Below are 22699 nucleotides of genomic sequence, written 5' to 3'. Positions count from 1 at the left end.
TGTAGCATGTACATAGGGTCCAAACAGTACCCTGTTGCATGTTTTTGTCACATCCGTATGGAGTAAGTTCTCAGATATATTTTCCCCTCCTTTGAAAGAGAGGTTATTTAACAACTTGTTGCTAATCAGAAGGGGTCCTGCCCTCTTTTGAGTTTTCACTTAAACCAGCATTGTCCCAAGCAATTCATAGTGTGAAGTATTCCTAAATTACCAGGAATGTTAAACACCATGCCATTGACCACAGATTTGAAAAGAGACTAATTCCAAGTAAATGAATGAGTCCAGCGCTTTCTTTCTTTGCATCCTGCTCTCTACACAGCGAGGAATGCCTTTGTTTGGTATTTAGGATGCCCCATTAGTAGGTTGAAGTGATGGGGCATACAGAGTGTTACAAGTACTTCCTACACACCCACCGTTATCGGTCATTTACAGTCCACTAATTATGTGCAAATAGCTCAGCAGAGACATTTATGTTTGGGAAGAATATCCCTTCATTAAAACAGCGTGAGAAATGATGGTGGTGATCAGTGTCAGATTTCAACCTTGGGAACTTATAGGCGTACATTTTCCCAATATTAAGGGGAGTCTCCAACCCAGGAAAGTATTCAAACTCTATTCTGCCAGGCATGGTTGTGGAGTCGAGGAATTGGAGTCCGAGCAGTTTTGGGTACCTGGAGTCGTAGCTGGTGGTTTCAATAAAGTGAGAAGTCAGAGTAGGATGATTTTTTAACCAAATCCATAGCTTTTGTAAAAATTAGACTAAGGAGTCGAGGAGTCGGAGCAATTTTGGGTACCTGGAGTCGGAGTCCGAAGATTTTTGTACCGACTCCACAGCCCTGCTGCCAGGTGCTCAGCAGATCAGTTGATTGGCAGCTGGTTGTTTTAGCTTCAGCATAGTTAATGGCTCAGGAGTAACATGTTTAAGATTTGGGTTCCAGTTTCAATCATTAGCGCAGGGGTTTAAGACTGAGAAAGGGAACATCAGGAGAGGTTGGGGTTGTCACTTTAAGAGGGTTAATGTTGGGGTATAACATGGGGAGTGGTTAGGTTTACGGTAACAGTTTAGGAAATTAGGGGCCAGGAAGGAGAACCTGTTAAAGCGGACCTGAACATAGAACTTCCTCTCTGCTCTTAAAGATAGTCAGCAGCATAATAACCTTTAAAAACATTTTTGTTACAGCTTACAGAACTTCTGCTATAAATTGGCAGTGTCTACTTCCTGCTTTCCTGGAAGCAGACAAAGGGTTAAATGACAACTGTAACAATAGGAATATGGAGGTTGCCATATTTATTTCCTTTTAAAGAGACTCTAAAGGCTCTTTTTTTCCCTGCTTTTGTCTTATAATCCTATTTAGCATGAATGCCCCAATGAAATCGCCGCATCCTCGTGGCAGATGGGTGATTTATGACTGAGGATTAGCCCTGCAGAGTTCCGTGGCTTGCAGGGCTTCACCTCCTCAATGAGGCCGAGCTTTCAGCTGTAGCTCTGCCTCCTCTGCAATCAATTTCCTCTGATCACCGCCTTTCCCTGCAGAGATCTGCAGAGGTTGATTGCGGAGAGGCTGAGCTACAGCTCAAAGTTCAGCCTTTCCAGGAAGAGAAGCCTTGCGAGCCAGGTAAGCACAATCTGCGACCAGCAAAGTCGTAGAACTTTACTGGTCTAAAACACAGCAATAAATCACCCATCTGCTGCGGGGATGCGGCAATTTCACTGGGGCATTCATGCTGAACAGGATTATATGACAAAAGCAGGGAAAAAAAGACTTCAGAGTCTCTTTAAACAATACCAGTTGCTTTGCTATCCTGCTGATCATCTGCCTCCTTTTATCCATAGACCCCGAACAAGCATGCAGCAGATCAGGTGTTTCTGACATCAGATCTGACAAAATGAGCTCCATGCTTGTTTCTAGTGTAATTCAGGCACTACTGCAGCCAAATAGACCAGCAGGGCTGCCAGGCCACTAGTATTGTTTAAAAGGAAATAAATATGGCAGCCTCCATATTTCTCTCAGCTCAGGTGTCCTTTAATTGAACCTAGTTACTCTCCAGTGCATTCTGGCAGTTGTGAACAATATTGATGTAATCACTCTACCAAAACAAGTAAGGAGGCAAGGCTTCTGCTTGTAAGGAGGGTCAGGTTCCATCTATGATTGGGATTTTTGCAGTGACAAACAAATGTCTACTGTCTGCCTACCTCCAAGCCTCTTTGTGTGGACCATAGATGACATCATACAGCTGCCAACATAGATTTGAGGGGCACTAAGCTGCAGTGACAATCTCTTTAACTGGGTATCCTAAATTGGAGGTCCAGATTTGTTTGGACATTCTGGTACAAACCAGTACCTCTTTGTGTAAGTGAAGCTATCCTTTAAAGCCAATAAGCTCAGTGATTTAGTATTGAAAGTTGATCTGCCACTAGCAAAACCTTGAGTACAGAATCTCACTTCTAAAAATTTTGTTTGGTGACTGTACAATATTTTATATCCTGAAAACTGACACTTAGCATTTCAACCTGTCCATTCTTTTTTTTTTTAAGCATTTTTATGTTGACAGCCATACATTATTGTCCAATTTTCTCTTTAAACTTAGAAAATCTGCAGTTATAGAGATACTTTAGGGCCCTTTTCCACTAGCAATCGCAATCACAAATCACAACCGCCAGCGATTTCATGTATTCTGTTATGCAATTGCGATTTGCAATTTTCATTTGCATTGCATTATCATTGTAAAAATCACTCCAGAATGCGATTGCGATTTATGATTTCCAAATCGAATCACTGTAGTGGAAAATACTTCTCATGATTTCTATGATATAGTAACAACCCTAGCGATTTAAAAATCCCCAGCGATTTGCGATTCAGCAATCGCAATCACTCTAGTGGAAAAGGGGACAAAAAAAACCCCAGTTACTTACGCTATCTGTAAAGTGCCGGAAACCTTTTTACTGCTCAAATTATCTTTAAAAGCATGGGTGAGTGTCTTAGGTTTTAATTTATTTTGCTTAATTTGCTTGAATTAAACGGAAGATTGAGGCTTGCTTGTTTTGAAAGGCTGCGTCAATAAAGCTTCCCTTACTGTTCAGTGGAGTGACATATTTTTTCCTGGGATTTCTTTTAATGATGTCGGAGATTGATTTACGAACATCAGCATCAAAGCAAATCTGTAACATGAGCCACCAAAAACATACGTGGACCCCTTTCTAGCTCTGTAGTTTGCTGCAGCAGCAATTACTGCTGGACTCATTCTTTCAGCCTATTTGCATTTTACAATGATTTGAAAAAATAAATTGGCTCAATTTGTCCTCATTAGGACAGCAGACTAAGTGGGTATTAATCTTGGCAGTTTGACGTTTCAATAGCGGTTGCCATGCTGCCTTAAAGTCTCATTCGTTAATTCAAAGTATATATACAGAGTTTGTCTAAACAATCGAAAAGGTTATATTTCCTGTACACTTTTACAGAGATGTGTATTGATATAAGTTTGCTGACTTCTGGTAACATTTGGGTACCTTGTTGGATAAGTTTCCCTTAGTCTTTGCTCTGTAGCTAAACAATCATTCATTCGATTCAATGAGTTGTTGGTTTTATCTAAATTATCGGTTGGTTAGAGATGGTCGATGAGATGCAAATAATTCTCTCTCACATGCACATTTAATGCAACTGTATGCAGGTTGGAATTATTCCCACAAAATTAACTTACTGTTGATTTTGATTGGCTCAAGTCCAGTCTTCATACAATATGCATTAGGGCCAGTTCACCAAGGTCAGATCCTCGCGGCTTGTTCCATTGCAGCCGAACGCATTTAGTTACCGCACAGAAAAGTGTTTGTCAAAGTTTTTTTGTTATTTGTCATCATGTTGCATTTAGAGCCCTAGGGGATTCAATGTATCTGCAAATGCCACAGACTCTAGAAGCCAGGTGTAGAGTCCTGGAAAGCTTAATCAACTGCGGCTCTTGAGAAATCAATGGTAAACGAGATGAATCTCAGTTATGGTATGGTGGAACCCAAGTGGGAAACAATGAGGACAATCACCAGCAAATAAGTGAAAATAAACATATACACATCATGCTTACCTCCTGTGTAGTCTACTCATCAGTCTTTCCAATGGCTGGATAGTGTACTGGTTTAGGGCTCTGCCTCTGACACAGGAGACCAAGGTTTGAATCTCGTGTCTTCCTGTAATCCAGCACCTATTCAGTAGGAGACTTTGGGCAAGACTCCCTAACACTGCTACTGCCTATAGAGCAGCTCTGGCGTATTGAGTCTGCCAGGAGAAAAGCACCTGTGTCTGTCTCCTTCTCCTCTCCTGCGTCCTTTTTGTCCACTGTGATCGATGGTATTCTCCATCCTCCATTTTGAAATTGGCCATTACCCCATAACAGTTTCCTGTTCAGCACATTGTTAAACTGTAATATCGCTCACTTGAGCCATAGAGAAACATGGACATTACCTTGCTCATCAGTTGTCCTTTTAGTTGGAACTGACAGAAACTGATATATAACTGACACCAACTGCTATATTTCGTTTCTGACAAATTCTTGTTACAACTGGACAGAATTAATTTAAGAAAATGGTAAGCTTCATAGAGGAACTGATGGTGAGGTAAGTATGTAATATACATTTGCAGGTACATCATGTGTTTATCCTGCACAATAAAACCTAACTTTCCCTGCGTCATCCACTTTCCTTATCTGTCCGTCCCTGGCTTTTTTGTACTGCGCATGTGTGCAGTACAGACAGCCGTTGGGACGGGAGGTCGGGCCAGGGCGGGCGCGTGTGGCGCCGGGAACGCACGTGCACTGACGGGCGGGGCGGTAATGTCACTACCTAGAGCCCGTTTTTAAACTGGCTTAGGTAGACTAGTTTTAAATAATATTACTAAGTTCAAGTTCACTTTAGAATAGTTTGCAAGACAGAATTGATTGATTTTCTTGATCAGCTCTATGTCCGAGCAGTTGTTTGAAGGCTCATGCAATCTATGATTTTATTTTCTAGCACTGCTTATCAGGTTTGACTGATGCATGGATTATTTTATTCAAAGTGTATTTTCTGACTGTTTTTGATCATAGAAGATTGATAAAACAGATTGATATGTGCATGGACACCTTTCAGCTAGATACTTGCTTGGTCTGGCAGCGTACTATAACTGAGATGCTGGAGTTCATAGAGTTCAGTTCAGGCTGCACTTCAGTTTCTACAACTTTAATTTAAGATTTACATAAGCTACTGATTCAGACTTATTAAAACACAAATCAGAATTAATTTATTTTATTACTTTTATAATACCAGTTTAGCCACTGAAATGAAGACCAGCAAATCTCAGTTTCTAAGCGTTCTTGCTGGCTGCTGTTACCATTTTTCGCTTCTATATTTTACATGAACTATTAGGCATGCTATAATTTCCACCTCGCTTTCAGACGCCTATCTTGAAGTTCACTGACGGTGGATACCATTGTCACCTTGCAGCATTGAATTCCCAGTTTCACATTTTGTCAAGGTGCTCTAGTTTACTCCCACATTCCAAAAACATAATTATAAGTTGGTTGGCCCTTTTCTCCCTCCCCTCACCCTCCCTATCATATAAATTAGATTATAAGTTTTTATGAGCATAGTCACATGACTGCGGGCTTTAAGTGTTATATTAATGCATAATAATGTTCACTCCAAACCTAAAGAAGTTTAGAAGGGAAGAGTGGAGGAGAGCAGCATTTGTAGAGCAGGGTATTCTTGGTGGACAGAAAATGGGCAATCTATTCAGCTTCTAGCAGATAGACATTGTATTGTATCAATTTAGAGCTGAAATAAATGATTCAGTACTAATGCATTATCAATAAAGGAGCCTTTTGAACCCATTTGCAAAATGGTCTTAATAAGGTTCACTTTAAATGTCCTTAAAATAACATACAGAGAGTCCATGATCCGTTATGCAGTGTATTCATGTTTTTATTTAAATACTTGAGTATGTACGGTATATACTCTTAGGCTAGGTTTACAGTGGTCAGTGAACTGCAATGGAGACTGGCCAAAGACTTTAATACAAAGCCTGCATGCAGTGTTAGAATAATGCAATCCATTACTGTGAGCAGGCCCATAGAATTGTATATGCAGTGAGTTGTAGAATAAATCTGCAATGCAGCTGACCACAGTGAACAGGGCCTTACAAAGGGCATATAGTGATAGCAAACAAGCTGTAGTCAGCACTAACATCTGCATAAATAATGTGATTTTAGTCTATACCCACTCTTCTAAATGGACTCTGCAAACATATTAGCATGTCTGCAATCAGTGGGAATGGCTGTTTTTGGCTCTTTCTGTTTTTTTAAATAAACTTTGATAGAAATAAAGAATGTATTTTAGAATAAAAGCAAAGCATACTAGACAACTATAAGGCAATATCGAGAAGACTCTCATTTTTAGTTATTTTATATACACTGAAGTATGAGTACATGATCTCTACTAAATTGTAAAAGCAAACCGGATTAAGAGAGTGTCATTAAATATTACTGCCCTATTTGCACAATTGAAATATTTCAGGTATTTGGCTGCTATATTGTCAATGTTCTACCTTTAAATTACCTATATAAATTGTCATTTTATTAAGCATACTTTGCATTGCAGGTCAATTCCTACTGGAAGAGGGGCGAGTCCTGGAAGCTGCAGAAATGGCAAAGAAGGCTGCAGAATTGGACAGCTCTGAATTTGATGTGGTTTTCAATGCAGCTCACATGCTAAGGTAGGTTTAGTCAGTTCATTCTTTGTTTAATGGTAGTTTCCATCTAAGGAGGTTTGGTCCCTCAATTTTTTTTTTCTTGTCTTAACATGACACATGGTGCTTTTGTGATTCTAGTCTTTTTCTAGCAAAATTTTGTCTGAATTGTGTCTTTTAGGCTGAAATGTGCTAGATGTGGTTTTCAATGTGGTAGATGAAGCTAAGGAACACCTGGGAAGAGAAATGACTCAGGGCTGGGCTGAGGCAAGAGAGGCTCCAGCAGCCTGCAGTATAGGACGGGGCACACAACTCACTCAGCTATCATTCCCCATTGTGTGTGAGGCAGAGAGAAATAGAAAAGAAGATAAATGGCAATGACTGCAAGCCAGATGACTAGAGATTAAAGCAGTAGGATCAGCCATACTATTCCAGGGAAAAAAAACACATATATAAGTAGATAAATACTTGATCTACTTACATAACACCTGTATTGTACTGTCCACGTTTTGATTTCAGTGAATGTTATATAGTAAATGACAAGAATTCTGTTCGTGGTTGGGGCCATGTCTTTTGCCCACAGTAAAGGCTAACTCGTTATGTCATGTCTGCCCTTTACTTTTTTTTCTTGTCTCCTCCAATCACTGAGTCACCTCAGCCTTGCTTGTAAACACAAGTAGGGTGGGGGATCAGGTTTCAGATAAGCAGCAGACAGAAATAAAGGGAAGAGGAGGAATATATTCTAGATAAAAAGAACCCCCAGCATGCAGTTCTTTGGCAACGACTACTAAAGAGCCAGTGCTCCTAAGGTATATGATAACACCAAATCATAACAGCAGAAAACGTTTTGAATGCAGGATTAGCATCTTTATCACTTAATACACTCAGACCAGTTGCTGTTGAAATTTGATTTTTATGGTGACGATACCGCTTTAAGGTGTTGGTGGCCCTGGGGCGCCTCTTAGTCTAATAGCAATCAGTGTGTGATGGCTGGGGTGGGAGGGATGGAGGGGTGCACTTTGGTGTCTCACCCTTGGGTGCTGGAGGATCTTATCCCGGCTCTGGAATGGCTTGTTGTATGAGTGGGACTGATTTAACAGCTTTGAATAAATAGGGATGATACCTACAGATATGATAATCCTAACCTCATCAAGTAAATATAATGTAACCTTACAGGTTCCTTAATGGGGCAACTGACTGCAACAATGACAGTTCAGATGTTACCTCTTCAAGTTCACAGGAGCTCCTCTTTCAAGAATTTTTATCCGGTATGAGGTGTGGCTTTGCTTAAAAACCCACAGCCAATCAGAGTAAATTTATTGGATTAACTGTATGCAAGTTCATGAAAAGAATAACGGAGAATTTAAGTGGGGACTATACCTTTGAGTAGGGACCAGAAAACAAACAAATGTCTGTGTGACCATTTAGGAGCCATCAACTGCATTGCAATTTATCTCCACACCGAAGCGAAGATGTTCTCTGTAATGCTTCAAGAAGGTTCAGAGGAGTTGAGTGGATTGAGCCATCTAATATAAATCGACCTAGATCTAGAACCCAGTTATCCCAGGATCTTGTGCTGGCAGCTAAATGCTGATTTGTCTAAATATGTTCACATAGATGGGGCCACAATAATGCGCTGAATATTTATTTAGGAAACATCCAGCATGTTTTAAGATGCTCAACATCTTTTCTCAGGGGTTAGAATGCCTAATTGTAGCAGGGCATCCATAGAAATTGAAAAAAAAACATGAATTGTGAAAATGGACTCCATTCACAAAGGCCAGTTTAGTCAACTACATCTTTCGGTATTTTACACTTTTTTTTTTTTTTTTACAAATTCACTAAAGCTTTTCCGCATGAGGCAGAAGTCTGATAATTTATCGAACAAACATGCCTCAATTCAAAAAGCCCGACTCGGAAAGTGCCACTTACCAGCCGTCTAGCAGGGCAGGCAGGGAGCTGTGTGTAGGAGTCAGAGGTTTTCTCTGCAGTGTGTCTTGTCATCCTTTTAGATGTGCTGCAGCCATCAGGGGGAGCTCTTCTGTATGCCAGAATACAGATTTTCACATCTAAAGGGATGCAGAAAAGCCCTTTAAAATATTCACCTTCGTCTGCTTTGATACAATGAAAGACCCACTCAATACCTTATCGCATCAAATCAGTGAGAAGCAGGGCTGTGTGGCTCTTCCTATTGGTGGCCTTGCTCTCCCCAAAGGCTGTCTGTCAAATCTACCGCACAGAGACAGCATGGAGAGGTCATGTTATTGACTGCTATGAACTATGAACTGCTATGAGATAAATACCGAACACTTTTGCCCGGTAAACCGAATGTGGAAATCTTTGTGAATTGCAATTTCTTAACATTTCTTGAAGCAAATACTGCACAAGTCAGTAATTTACCTCACTAGTCGGTGAGATTAATTTTTGTGCGGTAATCCGTTTAGCCAATTGTAATTTGAGAAGGTGATTGGCAAAATCATCTTTTTTCAGCATTACCGAATGCAGTAATGCTCTGTGAATAGAGCCCAGTGTGTTTATAACTGGTATAGCAGCGAGTTAAACATTTCTTTTCTGTAATTAAAGAGGAATTGTCATTCTGTAAACCCCACATACCTATAGAGATTTTAGTCTGTAACAATAGAAAGCTTTTCAGTAGTCTCTGATCACAGCCTGTGTAAAAAAAATGCCTTGTGTATCAGCTTTTTGTAACAATGTCGGTGTCCGGGCCAGAGCTGTAGTGTTCCACTTCTCTGTCACTATTCACAGATGAATGATTTACTGTATGACACACACACACACACCCCTTTCTCACAGATGATATGAGAACAGCTGAGAGATTTTTCAGCTACAGAGAAAGGATCTGAAGAGAAGGACCCATGCTTTATTACTGTACTTGCATGCATACAGCCTCCATTCAGAATATGCTCTTCCTGGCTGCAATCTCTGTTTACTTTACACTGCATGAGGCAGAAAGACACACACACAGCTGGTGAGTTATTTACACACCATTTGATGCTATATTTCTGATTTCTATCATTCTGTAGTGTTTCTTTCACAAGATTATAGCCAGTGAGGACTGTTTCTGTATGCTGGAAGTGCGGAACACAGTCCTCCCTAGTAATGCCCACAGTAAAAACTGTTCTCTGTAATTGTCATATTTTCTGCACATAAAAAATGAAATGATGAAAAAAAGCCTTTGTATTGCTATTTGCTAGTAATTACTGGAATATATATGTGGCATTTAGAATTTTAGTTAACTCTGATAGTTGTCCTTTAATATCAGAGCCTACTGATTAGGGTCCCCTGTATATGTCATGAGCTCATAACTATAGTGAACTATAGGTAACTGCCTGGAATGCGTTCATCTATCAATGTATATAAAAAAAGTGAGTATTAATAGCTACCTGAAAGAAAAACAATATAAAATTGGCGACTTAAAATAACCCTCCGGACTAAAAATCTACTCAGCAGAACTGAAAAGGCTTGGTGTTTCTTTAACAGTTTCACAGCATCAGAACTTTGTTTTTCTTACCAAAGCATCATTTTTAGCTGCATTTTTAGCTAAGCTCCACCCATCAAAGAAAACTGCCCGGGCTTTTTTTCCCTGATGCTATGCAAAGCATGATGGGATTTCCTATGTTGTTGTTCACGTTGCCTTGCAACTGGGAGGGGTGATCAGGTGCTCCTTGTCACCTCCTTTTAACCAAAAAGATGGCTGCCCTCATCAAATCAAACATTTGCCTGTTCTTTTAAAACAGGGTGGGTTAGAGATTATATTACCTTTCTATTTTAATTAACATAACTAATGTAACTTAATGACAGTATGTTTGTTTAGACTGAAGTTCCTCGTTAACTAGAATTACTGGTACATTGTGTTGTCAAATTGAAAATAAGTTAGTGGACTATATATGTTTTGTTTCATAGATGCTTTGTTGATATATCTGGCTTTCAACAGTCCATCCAAGAAATCAAAAAAGATTCCCTAGTTTTAAGTCTACTTAAAGGGACTCCGAGCAGTGCAGAAACTATGGAAAGATGCATATCATTTTAAAGCTCTCTTTCTCCTCTTTCCGATGATATATAAACCGCTGCCCTACGCCTTTTAGTTTTCGCTATTTTCGCGATTAAAATTGCCGCGGCCGCGATTTCAATCACGAAAATAAAGAAAACTAAAAGGCGTAGGGCGACGATTTAGGTGTCGCCAGAAAGAGGAGAAAGAGAGCTTTAAAATGATATCCATCTTGCCATAGTTACATTGTATTACACAGGACGACTTTTTCTGCTGAATGGAGCTGCTGACACTTTTGGGAAAGTGTCGTCCTTTGTAATACAAGTAACTATGGAAAGATGGATATCATTTTAAAGCTCTCTTTCTCCTCTTTCTGGCGACACCTAAATCGTCGCTCTACGCCTTTTAGTTTTCTTTATTTTCGCGATTGAAATTGCGGCCGCGGCAATTTCAATCGCGAAAATAGCGAAAACTAAAAGGCGTAGGGCGGTGGTTTATATATCATTGGGAAGAGGAGAAAGAGAGCTTTAAAATGATATGCATCTTTCCATAGTTTATGCACTGCTCGGAGTCCCTTTAAGTCTATTACTTATTATTTAAGTTAGTCACCTTCCTCAGCAACTTAAGTGGGGAAAATGTAATGTTTATGAAACTCTCTAAGGTTCCTGGACACGCTGAGTTATACAAAACCCGAATCCATTTTGAATCAAAGATTATTCAGTCTTTAGTCCCAAAGTCTGGGTGTTGTCACCTAGTATTGAAGACTACATGTACATTTAGCCAAATTCATAGTGTACCTTAAAGCACAAGTGAAATTGACATTATCTGCAGGGAAATGTATAAACACAATTGAATTCCTCTTTAGTAAGTTCTTTGCACTGTAGTTTTTGGTTTTGTTTTTGTTATGGCCCCAAAGCAGCACAAATGTAGTGACTTTTAGCTAACTTTATAGAATCCTGGCATTTACAACCATAATAGTTTGTCAAGGAACAAAAAAAAAATCTAGGCAGTTGGATAGTTTTACAGTGTCTTAATCATGGTCCAAGCAGTCATTTTAGCTCAAAAATTAAAAATACATAGTTAGGACCCCATGTTGATCTAAATCATCAGTTTCCATGTTTCTGAGACTGGACTCTCCTGAGACCCCCATGCCTCTATTTCACAGCTTAGAGATGACATACTATTAGTATCTGAGGCATCCTAGAAATGGCGCTCTGTGATGGCCTTAATATATTAGAGATGTTTCTTTATTACATACTGAGAAACCTCTGGGACCCATTCATCGTGATTTCTTTTACAAGAAATGTATTGATTTCAAGGAATGAGAGATTTAACAGTAATCTACTTAAAATGAATATGTGGCACAGCAAGTACTTATGACAAGATTCATGTCCCATTATTAACTAAATGTCAATATGCAGCAAGCCATGTCCTATGATTAATATGAATATTATCATGATATTGAGGGCATACAAAGGTGACCTAAGCACAGCAAGAATGCAAGCGGAGGGTATAAATTGCTTTCCCCTCATTGCATGCAATCAAAAGTGAATCCCGCACTGAAGCATATTTGCTTAATTCATCTTTTTGTGTTTAGTCCAATTTCTGAAAACTTTATATTAATTTAATTAATACCATATTCAATACAACATAGAAACCTTTAATCTTTACAGTTCCACCAGTTACTTTTACTGATAATGCTTTACTTTAAAGTGGTTTGAAACTGACATAACATTCAATAAAAATGTGTTTACAGCGGAACTGTAAATTTGCCCTAAACAAACTGTTTCACTTACCTGGGACTTCCCCAAGCCCCCAGCAGCCATCCTGTCCCGCGCCGGTCCTGCCCGATCCTCCGTCCTCCCGCCATGGTTGTTTCATTGACGTCAACTTGTAAGTAAACGGCAACTGTGCCTGTGCGCCCCGGGCTGCGCAAAGCTTTCTTCGTGCTCTAGCTCGCTATAGCGTCCTGCGCTAATAGCAGGACGCTGTTGCGGGCTGGAACGCAACGAAAGCTTTGCGTAGCCCGGGGCGCGCAGGTGCAGTTGCTGTCCACTTACAAGTCGACACTAACGAAACTTAGCCATGGTGGGAGTATAGAGGATTGGGCAGGACCGGTGCGGGACAGGATGGCCGCTGGGGGCTTGGGGAAGCCCCAGGTAAGTGAAACAGTTTGTTTAGGGAAAAATTACATTTCCGCTTCATCTACTTTTATTGTTACCATATTTGCTTTTTTGCACAAGCAATATTGTCTATTTACAAGTTCCTAAAGTACAGTTTATCTGTTCTGAAAGCTGCCATTATATTTTATTCATGCTGCTTTTTGTTATATATTAAAATCTTTTAGTGAGCTTTTCTGAACTGTATGCATGCTTGAAGCAGAGAAAGCTTGTTTTCAGTTGTTACACACGATGTAACATCTGAGGAATGTAAACAGAAGATAATGTCATCTCCTCTCTGGAAATAAATCTTAAGCTGAATGGGCTTTCCATTGCAGGACAAAGTGCTGTGTTTAACTGTTTGAATGCTGTTCTGCTATAAAAAAAATTGTGCTAGTATGTTTAACCACTTAATGACAAGCTGACTTATGAAAAGGTCCTGCTAGAGCCTCTTAATGGCTCCAGGATGTTTTTATAAGCCAGACAGTGCTGCTGTGCACGAGCGCTCCCGTGTGTGCACATGCATTCCCGTGCACGTGAAAATAGTGGGGGGAAAAAACACCAAAGAAAAAATACACCTTTATTTCCAAATACTTTTTTGTCACCATACTTTGTACTAGGGACATTAAAATTAAAATCTTATGATAACCAGAACAAATAGGCAGATAAAATGTGTGGGTTTTATGCACAGTAGCTGTGTTCATATTAAAACTATAGGGGATGAGAGTGGAGAAAGTGTATTTTTTCATTTTTTTTCAGTGTTTTCCCTTTAAAATGCATAGAAAATAAAGTAATTACTGAAAACAAATATCAACCTCAAAAAGCCCAATTGGTGCTGAAAAAAAACAAGATATAGATCATTTCATTGTGATTAGTAGTGATAAAGCTATTGACAAATGAAAGGGATGAGCACTGAAAGGTGAAAATTGCTCTTGTCCGTTTTCTGGTAAAAAACGCTTTGGGGGGAAGTGGTTAAAGGGCAACTGGAGCGAAATGGATATGGAGGCTGCCATATTTATTTCCTTTTAACCAGCCGGGCGGTATGGACGAGCTCAGCTTGTCCATCACCGCCGGAGGCTGCCGCTCAGGCCCTGCTGGGCCGATTTTCATCAAATAAAGAGCAGCACACGCAGCCGGCACTTTGCCAGCCGCGTGTGCTGCCTGATCGCCGCCGCTCTGCGGCGATCCGCCGCGAGCAGTGGCGATCCGCCGCGTGCAGCGGCGAAAGAGGGTCCCCCCAGCCGCCTGAGCCCAGCGTAGCCGGAACAAAAAGTTCCGGCCAGCGCTAAGGGCTGGATCGGAGGCGGCTGACGTCAGGTCGTCGGCTGACGTCCATGACGTCACTCCGCTCGTCGCTATGGCGACGATGTAAGCAAAACAAGGAAGGCCGCTCATTGCGGCCTTCCTTGTTTATTCTGGGCGCCGGAGGCGATCGGAAGAACGCCTCCAGGGCCCCCTGAAAGTTGGCTGCATGAAATAGTTTTTTTTTTATTTAAAAAAACCCCTCCCGCAGCCGCCCTGGCGATCTTAATAGAACGCCAGGGTGGTTAAGCAATACCAGTTGCCTGACTGTCCTGCTAATCCTCTGCCTCTAATACATTTAGCTATAGACCCTGAACAAGTATGCAGCGGATCAGGGGCTTCTGACATTGTCAGGTCTGACAAGATTAGCTGCATGCTTGTTTCTGGTGTGATTCAAACACTACTGCAGCCAGATACAGCAGCAGGACGCCAGGCAACTGGTATTATTTTAAAGGAAATAAATATGGCAGCCTCCATCTTCTTCTCACTTCAGTTGTCTTTTAAGGCTGTAAGGAATCTTTTAGAGCAAAGAAGAAATGCTGAGTTTCTGACCACATGGAGGTTACAGTTAATGTTTCTAAAGTCTGCCATACTGTTATGCTGAAGTGCAGATGCTGCTAGGAATGGGCTCTTCAAAGGTGCAGAGTGTAAAGGTGCATACACACATCCCGTTTTGATTGGCCAATGTTTGGCCAGTTTTACCACCTTCATGTAGTATGAGGCCCAATAGATTTTGAATACTATGAACAGATTGTGTATGTAAGCACTCATACTACATGGAGGTGGTAAAATTGGCTGAGCATTGACAAGTCAAAATTGGATGTGTGTACCACTGATCTTCACCAACGCACCCTGTGAGTGATGTTGAGTTGCCACCCCTAGTAGGTTGCGTCACTGGAGATTACCCCTCCAGTGATTGCGACACTGTGGCGCAGATACAGGCAGTTTAGAGGGCAGGGCCTACTGTCAATCTAGGGTCAGTGAAGGCTGCAATCTTCATAAATAGTATAACAGGCCAAGAACAGAATAGGGACATGCAAGTATGGCACATACTCTGTAAGGGTTTTCCCTGATTAAATACAGATTGATATGTCCCTGGTATGAATATTGTATCCCCCCCCCCCCCCATAGATATATGATCAAATTGCCACCAACAGGTTTGTACTACTTGGAACAGGAAGTAGTTTTTGTGCAGTTCTAAGACCACAATCTGCTCAAAGGAAACTGCCAAGGCTCCTTGTAGCTTAAAGCCAATGTAACCTCGCTGCTAAAAAAAAATAAAAAAATAAATACTCGCCTAAGGAGAGGGAATGCTCTAGGTCCTAATGAGCCTTCCCTCTCCTCTGCCGGTGCCCTCGGTGCAGCGCTGGCTCCCCCGCCACGGGGGACTTCGGAAGTCTTCGGGAGCCGAGTCCTCCTGAAGACAGGCGGCTCCATGCTGCGTATGCGAGATGACGCGATAGAGGGCGCTCGCGCGTGCGCAGTGTGGAGAGGCGCATCTTCGGGAGTACTCAGGCTCCCAAAGACTTTTTCCAAAATCACCTTTGCCGACTGAAGGAGCAGTATTTGACCAATTTAGTCAAATGCTGCTCCCGGGGACAGCGCAGCACCGAGGGCATCGGGAGAGAAGAGGGACGGCTCATTAGGACCTAGAGCCTTCCCTCTCCTTTGATAAGTATCTGGGTTCTTTTTTTTTTAGCAGTGGGATTACATTGTCTTTAAAGAGAAACCGTAACCAAGGATTGAACTTCATCCCAGTCAGTAGCTGAATACCCCCTTCCCCATTAGAAATCTTTTTCTTTTCCCAAACGGATCATCAGGGGGGGCTCTGTATAGCTGTTATTGCAGTGAACCCAACAGTGTGATGTGGGAGCCTTGTTGCATTGTGGGAAATAACAGCTGTTTCCAACTGATGAAAAAAAAGCATATCTTTCCACAGACATTACCTGCCAGTGCCAGCTGTAAAGATGTCACCATGTGATAAATGTCTGAATGTAAATCAGGGAGAGGAAAGATTTTACAATGGACAAACATGGACTAAATCATTTATAAATAATTATTGTAAAAATGTAGCACTTTTTTCATGACATTATTTTCACTGGAGTTCCACTTTGAGTGTTTAGTGTTTATGGGTTGGTGCACAGCTGCAGAATGAATCCTGAGCTTGAAAAATGAATCTTTGAATAGAATATTTATAATTTTACATTAATTTACAAAATTGATGTAAGAATGTGCCTTGTACAATTTTGTGTTCGATCTAAACCCTGCCTTCATTTGTACAGCAGAAAAAAAGTAATTTAGAATCTGCTTACAGCAATCAAAAGTGTACAGTCTGCTCACACACAGAGCACCTTATTCAAAGCACATGCAGAAGAGGAGACTTGTGCAGCTTAGGTCCTCCTCTATAGGCGTGTGTTGGACCAGCAACAAGGAACAGCATGCTAGAGATTACAGAGAAAACTACACTACAGATACATTCCCATTAACAACAAAGTAAAGACAATTATTCTGTCAATATCAGTCTTGTTTGCAAAGTATAGGTTCACTTTAAATTAAACCTAAACCGTAGCAAAGAAAAGTGTTTCATTTACCATGGGCTTCTCCCCCTGCAGCCGTCCTGTGCCAGCGCTGGTCCTCAATGATTTTCCTTCCAACCGCCCCCCCCCCCCCCTTCGTGTCCTAGGCCCCGTTTACACTTAAACAGTTGGTATGCGTTAGTGCGCGTTGGTACACGGTTTTTCCATAGCAGTGCATCGGGAAGAAGATTTCAGTTAAAACGCATTAAGTGTGAAAGGTGTCATAGGAAAACATGGGCATTACTTTGAAAATCAGTTTTATTTTAGTCATAACTGAGAGCAACTGATTAAGTGTAAAAGGGGCCTTAGTTTAATTTCTGCCAACTAATCAGTTGGCAGGCCGCTTCGCCTGCAGGGCCCTTCCTCATTTGCGTTCCCCGTCAGCAAGAGCATCCTGCAGAGGAGCAGTACGGGGTTTTGTTCACTTACTGCGCCTGCACAGGACGCTCTTGCCTACAGGAATGCGAACGAGGATGCGCACAGGCGCAGTGGCCCGCCGACTGATCAGTCGTCAGAAATAAAACCTGAAGTTGCAGCGGGGGACCATGGGATCGTTGAGGACCGGTGCGCGGGCACAGGATGGCTGCAGGGGGCTGGTAGAAGCCCAAGGTAAGCGAAACTTTCTTTGCTACGGTTTAGGTTTTCTTTAAGACTCTAACTGTGAGGCTACATTTTGAACATTTTTCTTTCAAAGTCAAAACTTGTATAGTAATCGTCCAGCAGTGTAAGGGATAATAAGCAGAACCATACAAAGTGCTTTTAGTGAAAAAAAAAATCAACCTTTCACAGCATGTACATGCATTTACCATTTAAATGGTCAAGTTATATGGCTAGAATGTTTATATTTGCCGCTTCTCTAGTAAAATGTTTATACCGTTGCCGTTAACATCTAAGCCTTTGTGGTACCACAATTGATTTATGATCTCCCTGTGTCTGTCTAGCCTTACCTGCACACATTATAATGTTATACTACAATGCTATTTCCAACAAGCATTGTGAAAATCCAGTTCAATGATTTCAAAAGATGTATTTAACTATTATCATAACAGTGGCTTTATAAAGAACCAACTTACTATGCAGCACCCTGCAATAAATTGGGAGTGCAAATTAAAAACTTATGATAAAACAATTGTGAAATATGACATGGGAAGGAGGAGGATCCTGCTGATTTAACTAATAGAGGTTAAAGGAATACACAAGGTATTTAAGACCATAACAACTGAAAGTGATGGTGGTTTGATAATGATATCCTTTGAAAGAAAGAAATGCAGTGAGTTTTCAGGAGGTGGGTTTTGAGGTATTGTTTGAACAGCATAAAAGTGTATGAGCAAGGACATTCCATTGATTTGGGATCTATTCAAGAGAAGACTTGGATCTGTGATTGGCTAGAGGTTGTGCTGGTTGAGGACCATACAGAGTCAGAGAGAAAACAATGAGGATGCTGTGGTATGAGTTCAGTTATACAGTCAGGGAAGAAGCTGAAGCAACATAGTGGTACATAATATTAAAAGGAACCTGAGGTGCGAGACCTATGGAAGCTGACATATTTATTTCTTTTTAAACAATACCAGTTACCTGGCAGTCCTGCTGATCTTTCTAATCAGTAGGGTATAAATCACATACCTGAAACAAGCATGCAGCTAATTTTGTCATAGATATCCAATCTGCATGCTTGTTCAGGGTATATGGCTTAAAGTATTACAGGCAGAGGATCAGCAGGACAGTCAGGCAATGCGCATTATTTAAAAGGAAATACACGTCAGCCTCCATATTCCTCTCGCTTTGGGTTACCTTTAACTGCTTCACGATCCCTGTTAACTTCATTTGTGGATCAGGGGCGTAGATATACATATTTGTTTACTTTCCGTAACCCGACTGCTTTCCTGTTCAAATTAATCGCAACCCAGCCATTTCGTTAACGGTAAATGGCAAACCGCTGTTCCCAAAGCCAATCACAGAGTCTTTGAAGAATGAAACCCGGCATCAGTGAGACACTGGCATTCATTCACAAAAGTAAAAGTGAACAAATACACATAACACGCTGATGTACTGTTCACAATACACAAAAATTAAGTGTGGCAAAATATTGTGGCTAGTAAGTAAAAATACATCCACATACACTATTACATATAAAAATAAATACATGTGTATTATTTTTTAACCCCTTTCACCCCTACTTCATAGTTGACCTCTGTTGAGGCCCACAGGCTTACACCCCCCCTGTGACCAGGCCATTTTTTACAGTTCAGTACTCCACAACTTTAACAGTTCTCTGCACAGCCATACAACTCAGCACACAAATGAATCTTGCCTCCTTTCCTTGCCACCAACATGTGATATGTATGTCATGAAGGGTATATTACTGTTATTTTGTAAATAAAGGCTTGTAACTATTGGTATAGTATATTAAAAAAACTGAACTGAAAAAATTCACCTTTATTTCCAAATAAAATAGTATCATAATACATTGTACTTGGGACATCATTTAATTGTTGTAATAACTTTGACAAATTGGCAAATAAAATGTGTGGGTTTTGTTTACAATAGCACATTTTTGTTAAACAATAATGGCTGAAAAGGTACTGTCCAGAGAGAGTCTAGTTTGTCCCACAAAACATAATATATAGAACATTTCAGTGTGAAAAGTGGTGATAAAGTTAATGACAAATTAATGGAAGGAGCATGATGTGAACATTGCTGTGGTTTTTAAGGAGGAAAAAAACAACCTGTGGTTTAGAATGGTTAATGTCATTATTATTCTCAGGTGGACTGTAAAACAATGACTGGATTAGCAGAGTTGGACAGTAGATGAGAGGGTAGAGTGGATGAGTCACACAATGGCAATCATGTTAGAATTCCGAAGTGAGAATCTATAAGGTGAATGAACATTCTTGAAATGTTTCTTGGATAGTGATTAATTTTACTTTATGCTTGCAATTTTTTGCTGTTTAACCTGGTGTAGTCCACAATGCATGTATAATCACAGTTACAGCTGAACTGTAACATTTTCTCTTTTATTTGTCCATACATTTTTTTTTTCTTAGATCTTGGACAGAATATCTTTTGCTGTTTATTCAGGTGTGACATGACAAGCAGAGCATGCTGTGTGACTGGCATTTTAATATACAAGAACATTAGAAAGGTTTTTACATTTCCAGAGGGAATTAGTATGGGTGGTCAGTAGCTGAAATTATGCTGCCTGCTCTAGTCATGATCTGATTTCTTTATGGTCACAGAGGAAATAGTTTTTTCTCTAGGTATTATGTCTGGTGATCACTAGAGATGTAGCAAACATCAAATTTTGGGTTTGCAAATTTCGAACGCGAATTTCCGCAAAAGTTTGTGAACCGGCTGTTTGCAGCGGGCTCCATAGACTTATTTGGCAGGCGAAAGGCCGCCGACTTTAGCGGTTAATAGAAAAGCCCCGTTACATGCTAGAAACAGCAAATTTTAGGGTATGTGGAGAGGGACAGTGGATACAAGAGGAAAAATATCAAAAAGACCTTATAGTGTTTGAGAAAATCGATTTTAAAGTTCTCTTTCTGAGTGTGGTGAATGTTTAAATGCTCGCTGACTTTAGCGATTAATAGCAAAAGCCCCCTTACGTGCTAAAAATTTGCAGGGTATCTTAATAACAACAGTGGGAACAAGAGAAAAAAAATTTCCTCTTGACCCCCATTGGTCCGTTGCCCAATGGGAGGCTTAAAGCCAAAATTCAAAGATGCTTTTGCTCTCAGCTAATTTATCTGATGAGCGTCTCTGTGTAATTATTTTTCCCCTCTTTTACCAACTGCCCCCTCCACATACCCTGCAAATTTGGTGTTTCTAACATGTAAGGGGGCTTTTGCTATTACCCGTTAGTCAGCGGCTATTAACGTCAATGTAAAAAATGTGAACGCAAGTTTTCTTGGTTTTTTTTAATTGTGTTAAACACGTATGGCGAACAGCCGATGTTCGCCAAGATCTATTCACCAGCGAACTGTTGGGGTCATCTTTGGTCATAACACACCAACCACAAAACATGTGCGGTATTCTTAAATGCAAAATGTAAGGTTGTCACCAAATGCCATAAGTTCTGTCCATTCTATGTTGGGGAAGTAGGAAGAAAGACATTTTATGTACTTCCATATATAAGGGGAGTTTTGGTACCTGCCCTAATGAATTGCACCTCCCTTAATGAACTAAAATTGGATTCTGTATTATATTTAGATTTTGCAAAATGCTGGATAAATGCAAGCAAATTTTGAAAATTATTTCATACATTTGTTGAACAATTATTTTTTTTTTGTTTGATGATCAGCCTGGTTGTTGCTGGACACCTGTTTTGCACCTTCCACTTGGATGTGCATAAATAAGGGAAAGTAAGACACATTTTTTTAACTGGAACTCTTGCACAGGACAGAAGGAAAACCGAGAAATTCACCCTGTATGTATTTAGGGAGTTTAGCCTGTCTAATCAAGTTGTAATTTGATCTGTCCCCTGTGTCACCTGACTGCCACGGCAGAGAGATAATTGGTAAACATAGGATGTTAACTATATGCCTCTTTATTGAAAGCAGGAAGAAGTAACACTGCAGATAGCACTGCAGATTTATTGTAGGATGTAACAAGTAATATTTTTTCTTTATAGGTTATTATGCTGTTGCATATCTTTTAGAGCAGAGAGGAAGTTCTGAGTTCAGGTCCGCTTTAAAGTGATTAAATTGCCTAATGCTGGTCACACACATCACAGTTGTGGTTGCTCCTTGGCACACATCTAAGAAAAATCACACTGATAACCATTATTATTTGCTGTTTTTTCAGTCACATGTGAATATTTTATCTCCATTAAATTCAAACTCAGAACTTTGCCTTTAAATTACTCCACTGTTTTTGCCCAATTTATATTTACATTAGAGCTTGGACATAAACACATCACCAACCTTTTCCCAGCTTCAAGATTTCTCTAGGGTTGCCCTCTTGTCCTGGGATTCACTCCTTCATTACATTAGGCTTGCTTCTACCTTTTAAATGATTTAAAAAAAAGTTCTCAAAACCAACCTATTCAAGGTTGTCTACCCATCTTTCTTTCTACCACAGCTGATTACACACAGTTATATTCCCTCTTTTATATACAGATTCCTCACCTATTCGATTAACAGCTCAACTAGGCAGGAACATCTGCTCTTCCATAGTCAGAGTTTAGACTTGATAAGTATTTAGCTGGCGTCTGTATCCCCTATTTGTTATACAACACTGCATGCTTTGTTGGTGCTTTATAAGTACTTGGGCTGGTCTGAGCAATTTTTGGGTACCTAGAATCAGTGGTTTCAATAAACTGAGGAGTCGGAGTTGGATGCTTTTTGAACCAAATCCATAGCCTTTGTCACTGGGGGGGTTTAAACCTGTGGTCCTCAAGAGGTTAATGAAAGCTTATACAATGGGCAAATGCAGACTAAGAGATTTATAAATGAATATTGGAAAAATAAGCCATTTTATTTTTAAATTTCTTTTCACTACAGTTCCTCTTTAAGGGGAACCCGAGGTGAGAGGGATAGAAAATCAGCTATATTTCCTTTTAAGCAATACTAATTCCCTGGCAGTCCTCCTGATCCTGTCTCTAATACTTTTAGCCATAGACCTTGAACAAGCATGCAGCAGATGAGGTACTCTAACTCTGCAATGGTTTTCCTGGATTAGCCATATGCTTGTTCCAGAGTTTTGACAGACACTACTTATTCCAGACAATCAGCAGGTAGCTGGCATGGTTTACAAGCATATAAATATGGCAGCCACCATATCCCTCTCACCTCGTGTTCCCTTTAAGACTGAGAATACATTCACACCTTTTAAAAAAGGTTTTCAAGACATAAAGATGTAATAAACTGTAAGTCATATCAAAATGTACAAGGCTGATGTGTGCAAATGCAGTAACATTAAAATTATTCTGATTGAAATGCTTTTACG

At 40.3% G+C, this 22699-nt stretch overlaps 1 protein-coding gene across 2 annotated transcripts in view; it reads left to right on the top strand.

Moving 5' to 3' along the window:
* The window catches only part of TMTC2 (transmembrane O-mannosyltransferase targeting cadherins 2), a 422822-nt gene that overhangs the window by 340886 nt on the left and 59237 nt on the right, over window positions 1–22699 (top strand). For both annotated transcript variants that reach the window (XM_068276851.1, XM_068276852.1), the window contains one exon: window positions 6620–6734. In XM_068276851.1, coding sequence (XP_068132952.1) covers window positions 6620–6734 — 115 coding nt within the window. The remainder of the gene's footprint in view (window positions 1–6619; window positions 6735–22699) is intronic.

This window comes from Hyperolius riggenbachi, chromosome 3 (genome assembly GCF_040937935.1).
Source record: "Hyperolius riggenbachi isolate aHypRig1 chromosome 3, aHypRig1.pri, whole genome shotgun sequence".
Lineage (NCBI taxonomy): Eukaryota > Metazoa > Chordata > Amphibia > Anura > Hyperoliidae > Hyperolius > Hyperolius riggenbachi.
The sequence above is the reverse complement of the archived record's forward strand: the minus strand, read 5'-3'. Positions and strand labels throughout refer to the sequence as shown.